The sequence below is a fragment of the Ursus maritimus genome, unplaced genomic scaffold, assembly GCF_017311325.1.
Source record: "Ursus maritimus isolate PB19 unplaced genomic scaffold, ASM1731132v1 scaffold_29, whole genome shotgun sequence".
Classification (NCBI taxonomy): domain Eukaryota; kingdom Metazoa; phylum Chordata; class Mammalia; order Carnivora; family Ursidae; genus Ursus; species Ursus maritimus.
The window spans coordinates 25730133-25737524 of record NW_024425452.1 but is presented as its reverse complement, the minus strand read 5'-3'; the positions used below and the strand labels follow the sequence as shown (position 1 = coordinate 25737524).

Below are 7392 nucleotides of genomic sequence, written 5' to 3'. Positions count from 1 at the left end.
GGGGGGGCGACAGGCAGAGGGAGAAGCAGGTTCCCCGCTGAGCAAGGAGCCGGCTGTGGGGCTGGATCCCAGGAATCACGACCCCCGAGCCGAAGGCAGCCGCTTAACCGAGTGAGCCACCCAGGTGCCCCGGTGATATCTATTTTAAAGAAGAGAGAGGTGAGGCAAATGTAGGAAAATGTTAACATTCTGTCAAATGGGGGCGGTGATGGGGGTTGTTACATAGGTATTGGTTATATAACTTTTTGAATGTGTGAAATCTTTCATAATTTAAATTTCTAACTAAAATTAAGAACATTGGGAAGAAATGTGCATCAACACTAGTTGTTTTAGGATGTTGGAAATAAATGGGATTTGTTTATAGTCCCTACGTGTTCTGTATGACCACCTCTGACGTTTATATTTTAAAACACGACACACTTGCTTGAAGGATTTTGTAGTAACCAAACGGAGAGTCGGAAGACAACAGAGAGCAAAAGGGAGAAAATACAGATTCGACGAGCCTGCCCTCGGCCTGATCCGCCTACCTACCCCTGGAAGGTAACGCCGAAACCTTAACCCAGGACGAAAGTGATTCCAGGTCAACGAGGCCGCCGACCCAAACCACGCTGTCAATCAGCGGTGTGCCGGGGCAGGGACCTTTGAGGCTACGTGATTTCTGACTCAGCGGAGATGATCACGGATAGCCTGAGAGCCGGCTGAAACTCAAGTAAATGCTAGTTTCCGATCCGAGACGAAGCCCTTGTGGCGGGCTTCCCGGTGCCACCAGGAAAGGCCGCCCAGTGTCAATTGCGTCGGTCACCCGGAACGGATGACCAGGAGCCGCAGGAAGAGGCGGGGCTGGCCGGAAGCCGTAAAAGGGGGCACAGCCTTCGCGCCTCACTGGAGTTCCGCCGGCGCTACCTGGACTTGCTCTTCTTGGGCTGGTGGACCTAGCATGGTCGACGACGCGGGTGCTGCTAGGGCCCAGGGCGACGAGTGGACGTCCGCCCAGTCCCTGGACACGCTGCTCTGGTCACCACTTCCACCACCGCGGATTCGCACGCGGCCGTGGTGGTTTCCTGTGCAGGAGCTGAGAGACCCACTGGTGTTTTACCTGGAGGCATGGCTGGCTGACTCGATCTTCGGTGAGCCACCCCAGGGGTGCCGGTGGAATGACCCCCCTCCAGTCCAAGAGGAGAGAGACCCCGCAGAGCACCTCTCAACAGTCTCTGCCGGATTTGCAGGCCACCTTTGACGCCACGATCCCCACCTTCCAGCTCTTGCCTTTTCCTGCCAGCATTCCCTTCAAATTTAGACTCACCTTCAACCATGCTTCCCCTCAGAGTCTCTCTTTTCCTGTTTAGGCCCAGACCGAGCCATAATTCCTGAAATGGAGTGGATGAGCCAAGTCCTGCTGACGGTGGACATAGTTAACTCTGGGGACTTCGCTGAAATCACCATCTTTGGACGCCCCCGTGTACAAAATCGGGTGAAGAGCGTGCTGCTGAACCTGGCATCCTGGCACCGGAAGCATCGTGCTCGAGGTGAGGGTCTCTAAACACCTGCATGTGGAGGGAGCCACCGGTGAACGACCTGGCTGTACCAGGCTTTCTTCCAGCCTTTATTACCTTACCAAAACTTTTTGCAGTTTCCTAACTGCAGTGTTCTGCATACAGCCCCTGAGCATCCCTTTGTGAGAGGAGTGCCAAGTGGGACCTTGGGAAAGTAAACTGAGATCTAACACATTCAGGCCCGTCACTGCCCCATGCAGCCTCAGCTTGGTTTCACCAGGATTTCCAGATCTCAGGGTCAGAGCCTCCACCTGAGAAGTGATCCTGCTAGCACCTCCCCTCCTCCCCTGCTCCCCTGAATGATGGAGTAGTTTGGAACAGAAAGCATTTTTCCTTATCCAGCTGAGAGGATGAAACAACTTGAGGAGTTCTTGAAGGCCGGTGCACCAGGTCCCCAGACTCCTGAGCCTCCTGTTGCAGAAGTATTTTCAGGAGCATTGTGAGAAACAGTCCTTCTACTACTGAAGTTCAAGAGAAGCAAGTATCCATAAATCTCTGCATTCTTTTTTTTCCTGTGTTTTGATGAGTAGTGCTTTGGTTATTTTGATGCAAAAGTGAGTTTGTAGTGCCATTCTAGTAAAGAAATGAACTTCCTTTTTGTCCAATGGCATAAAAATCTTTGCTCACTTAAAATTAAGCAAATATATAAAAGATTGATTCTGTTCATTCATGTCTTGATGTGAGGGGTGGGTAAAAGGCTGATAGTAGTGGTTTTATTTTTTTTCCTTTGCCTCTATCATTTTGAATCTACTAACCCTTTTATGATTTTATGGCCAGAGTCAGGCCCTCAAGCGCAGGGCCATAAATTTGCATTTCTAATACGCTCATAGTTAATACCAATGCTTCCCTGAGGCTCTCACTTTGAAGTTGGTTGTTTGGCCCCTCAGTAGCAACTAGTGTGCATTTTCTTCTTGGAGTAGAGGCTTCCTGCCTGCACATGGGTGGGTGCTCCAACACGAAAGCTGAGGCAATCGGTTATTTATTCTGTTAGCATTGTGATTCATGAGAGAACAGCCAGGGTCCTTGGCAGCTTGGCTGTTGGAAGGCATCCTGCCACGAAGCCAGCTGTCTCCTTTTTCTCTGAGTCCTGCACAGGTGCCCTGCATGAACTGGGTTGTTTTTCCATTACCCGTTACCGTGCTATGACCAATGCGTGCAAAACAGCCCCAACCTCTTGCCACCTCCACTTTCAGGAAGCAGGATGCTTGGGGGAGAGAGGTTGTCAAGAGCTCTATGGCCTCAGCACAGAGTTGGAATTGATTTAACTCATGAAGTTTCTTCTCCCCTATGCAGTAATGGATTCCAGCTGTTTGCAAGGGTTGTAAACACACACGAACAAGTCTTTTAATTTTAAAGATTTTGTTTATTTGTTTAGAGCACACGCACAAATTGGGGGGAGGGGCAGAGGGAGAGGGAATCCTAAGCAGACTCCGAGCTGCTTCGCAGAGATAGATGTGCGACTGGATCCCACCACCCCGAGATCACGACCCGAAATCAAGAGTCAGAGCCTTAACCGACTGAGCCACTCGAGTGCCCTGCACAAGTCTTTTAAAACGTGCTGCTTTGATTATAAGTGATACTGAACGTTGTCCTACTTTGCTTAACATTTTTATGAAATGCTTTTATGTTTTTCTTTATTCATTCCTATATTCTTTAAACTCTGAAGATACGGATTTTTATTACCCATGTAAGCTTTTGTAACAAATAATAGTCTGTTAAACTGGTATTTTCTACCCCTTTCCTTCTCACATTTTTTGTATATGAAAAATTTTCATTGTATGTAGTTAAACTAATTACTGTTTTCTGTGTGATTTCCCTCTCCTCCCAACCCCTTACTTTTAATCTTAGGTACTCCTGCTTTTTCTCCTTCTGCAGAAATTTGATAAAAATATTCCTACAGGTTATTTCTAGTGGGAAATGCACAAAACCATTAAACATTGTTTTACTGTTATTTGGAGGAAGAGGGTTATGCTCAAAACATTCTAATTTTTAAAAAATTATCCAGAATTAAATTACTAAATGATCCTGCATATTTTTCATCCTTTATATGCATTAACATGTTGAAGCCCTAACCCCTAGTACCTCAGAATGTGACTGTATTTTAGAGAGGCCTTTAAAGATGTAATTAAAATGAAATGAGGTCCTATAGGTGGGCCCTTTTCGAATATGACTGGGGTCCTTATGGGAAGAGGAAATATGCACACAGATAGGTGGGTATATAGAGAAAAGACCATGTGAGGAGACAGCAAGATGGCAGCCGTTTGCCAGCTAAGGGGAGAGGCCTCAGAAGAAACCAGCCCTGCTGACACCTTGATTTTGAACTTTCAGCCTCTAGATCTTTGAGAAAATAAATATTTGTTGTTTCAGCCTCGCAGTCTGTTACTTTGTTATGGCAGTGCTAGCAAACTAAAACAACATTTAGTATGGTTTTTCTGTGTTCCCTTTCATCATGTGCTGATACAGCATTTTTACTACCTTCATAACTGTTTTTGGTGAAGATTTTATTTACTTATTTGTCACAGAGAAAGTGCACAAGCAGGGGGAGCAGCAGGCAGAGGGAGAAGCAGGCAGAGGGAGAAGCAGGCTACCTGCTGAGTAGGAAGCCCGATGCAGGGCTCGATTCCAGGACCCTGGGATCATGACCTGAGCTGAAGACAGACACTTAACTGACTGAGCCACCTAGGCATCCCCCTTCATAACTTTTTAATAAAAAGAGTAGTTCTGTCATTCTACTTTTCAGAATTTGGGGATAATATTAGCTAGTTATTAGAGTTTATATCACATACCAGGCCCCGTGCCAAGCACCTAAGTAGGACATGATTAGTTTGCTAAGGTCACAGAGCTAGGATGTGGGGATGGATGAGTGAGATTTGAACCAAGACATTGATTCAAGGATCCAAACCCTTTATAATTTCCCACTGGCTTTTATTTTTCTCCACACCTGAATTTAGACTCCTTTCTCATAGTTTTTATTTCTTTTTAAGAGGAATTGTAATAAACCTCTTAATTGTAAAGAATGAACAGTATTTGTTCTTCGATTGAGGGACAAGACTGTTTTTTCTAACAAGTTGCTAGAATAGAGCTATTTATTAGTACCACACCCAAAATAAAAATAGCATTATTGACTTTTTTTTTTTAAGATTTTATTTATTTATTCGACAGAGATAGAGACAGCCAGCGAGAGAGGGAACACAAGCAGGGGGAGTGGGAGAGGAAGAAGCAGGCTCATAGCAGAGGAGCCTGATGTGGGGCTCGATCCCATAACGCCGGGATCACGCCCTGAGCCGAAGGCAGACGCTCAACCGCTGTGCCACCCAGTCGCCCCTATTGACTTTTTTTAATAACTGTTTTTTCTTTATTCTGTTCACATGTGACAGCCCCCAAACCCAACACTTGGTTTTTCTCTTTTGACTTTGTTATTCTTTCACTACCTATGTCAACAGAAACTTTCTCCCACTAGTATACACATTTTGATCCTCATCCCATAGGTCCTCAAAGATCATGGCTCTCCAGCACCAGCACCTGGGTCCCCCCCTTTGTACCCATGTCTGTCTGTGCTGAGGCTCTGCCCTGGTCCCATCACCCCTGAGGTGCCTTAGGCCAGAAATGCCAAGCAGGCTACATGTTATATGCTAACTCTGAATAAATACAAGCGCTGCTTGGACCCTAGGATGGAGGGAAGTGAGGCAGGCTGTGTCTGGGTTCCATTACAAAGACTGCTGTGCTTGATCAGCGATCTCTGCCATGGAACACCCTCTAGACCTGTCTGGAATGGAGGACCCTGTGGGCGGGGGGGGGAAGCTGCATGCTGGCCACAGGCTCAGACAGGGACAAAATATACATTCCATCCTTGCCTTAGGTGGTGGTTTTACTTCCCAGGCTGTACTGGCTCACGGGCCAGGTGGCTGAGAAGGCATTCTGAAGGTCATGAAGGTACAGGTGGCTTCGCTAGGCCCTCGAAGGAACAGCAAAAGCCCCAAGCTAGAGGGAGCTTGTAAGCATAGCTCACTCAGGGCCCAGTGGGGATCTGCAAGTTGTAGGCCATGCTGGCATTAGCTCCTGATCCTCTGGAGTCTGTTTCATGCAGGGAAAGATAGCTGGCTGGCTGTCAGAGTTAGATGCAACTTGGGGCTAAAAACACTTTTCTGTGACACACAGAAATAACCTTAATCTTGCGATAATCTTTCAAAAATTTCCAGTCCAAATTAAAAAGGTATGTCTTCTTTGTGCTACCTAGAAACCAAAATAGAGTAAACGGACCATCTTACTTTAATCAAGTTCCAGAAAGACGGCACACTGCGTTGGAAAGCACTGTCTCAGCAGAAAATAGCAAAGGCACAAACATAACCCCAACTTTGCTTTCCACTTCCCCTTGATACCCTGGATGGGGAGGCAACTTCTTCCAGCTGATTTTGGGAATGTCGTTCTCCGTGAGAATGTCCAGGGGTCAGTTGAAGTCTTCCACTCTCTGTGGGTTTTGGATGCTTCAGGATCGTTTCCGTTTGCCGCTTCTCCTGCATCTTCTCAATGGTTGCCTGCGGGTGGGTCCACTTGTTCAGGCTGTGCTGCTTCTCCTCCTTTCTGTTCGTCCCTTTTGCTCATTCCCATTGCTTCCAGGAATTTTACCTTTGTCCATCTTTTTCTTCTTTGGCTTGATCATGCCAAGCTCTGCCACGCTTTTCAGTTTCAGGGGCCCCTTTTGGACCTGCTTATATGCCTCCATGATGCCCATCTGTTCTGTATAGATGAATGTTTTGTGATTTGTCCCATATAGCCAACCACCCGGACGTGCATATACACAGGCAGGCTGAGGAGTATCGTTTATGAGACTCAGGCTGTGTGAATAACCTTGGGAGCCTACTTGTTTGAAATATATTATCTGGCCTTCAGGTCAGAACCAGCCCTTCTGCTCTGGATGCCAAGAGCCACAAATCTTGTCTCACATCCCCTCCTGCTCCAGGCTGGGCAGGCCCCCCAGAATGGAATCCGGGAAGGAGGCAAATACACATAGCCCAGGTTCCTTGAAAATATAGAAACATGATAACAGCTCATTGCAAACTGCATGTAGGCGAATTAAACAAATGTTTAATTTCAAACCCTGTTATTTGCACTATAAATATGGCCCTTATAGAGATGGTCAGTTGGAAGTCTCAGGTGAGGGGAGGAGGCTCCACCCAGGCCTCTAATATCAGGACTCCAGCCTGACTGTCTCCACCGGGTTCCCTGGCTGATGAGGCTGGATGTGGTAAATACCCGATTTGATGTAACTTTGCCTTATTCTTATTGCCTACTATTACCTTCATCTATGTGTAGATTCCTTTCCTCTCCTGTTTCTTTGAGGTTTCTATAATAAAATTTTCTTTCCTTTTTGCAACTGAAACACAGCTGTTGTGAATCTTTTGTTCAGAACACTGTCTCAGCATTATTGACTTTTTTTTGAAGATTGTATTTATTGTCAGAAAGAAAGAGAAAGTACAAGCAGGGGGAGCAGCAGGCAGAGGGAGAAACAGGCTCCCCGCTGAGCAAGGAGCCCGATGCACGCATGCATGTGGGACTCCATCCCAGGACTCTGGGATCATGACCTGAGCCGAAGACAGATGTTTAACTACCTGAGCCACCCAGGCGTCCCATTATTGACTTTTCTGATGATAAATGTACTTATGTGCTCAAATATTAAAAAAAAATTAGACAATATATAAAGTATTAAAATAATTATTCAAAAATCTCACTGCCCATATGTTACCTTCAAGTAGCTTTCCGTTACTCCATATATTTTTCTATTATTTTTTTCTATTATTTTAGTAAACATTTTATTGATACACAGCATTCATACAAAAAC

The 7392-nt window shown here is 46.1% G+C and overlaps 1 protein-coding gene and 1 pseudogene across 1 annotated transcript; one reads left to right on the top strand and one right to left on the bottom strand.

Annotated features, from left to right (window-relative positions):
* Positions 1-895: 895 nt before the first annotated feature.
* On the top strand, positions 896-2033 carry LOC103657390 (oocyte expressed protein). The gene is made up of 3 exons (XM_008684830.2): positions 896-1127; positions 1347-1526; positions 1896-2033. The coding sequence occupies exons 1-3, from the start codon at positions 938-940 to the stop codon at positions 1994-1996; spliced, it is 471 nt and encodes a 156-aa protein (XP_008683052.2). The 5' UTR covers positions 896-937; the 3' UTR covers positions 1997-2033.
* Positions 2034-5826: 3793 nt separating this feature from the next.
* LOC103657478 lies at positions 5827-6276 on the bottom strand (annotated as a pseudogene).
* Between the last annotated feature and the right edge of the window lie 1116 nt (positions 6277-7392).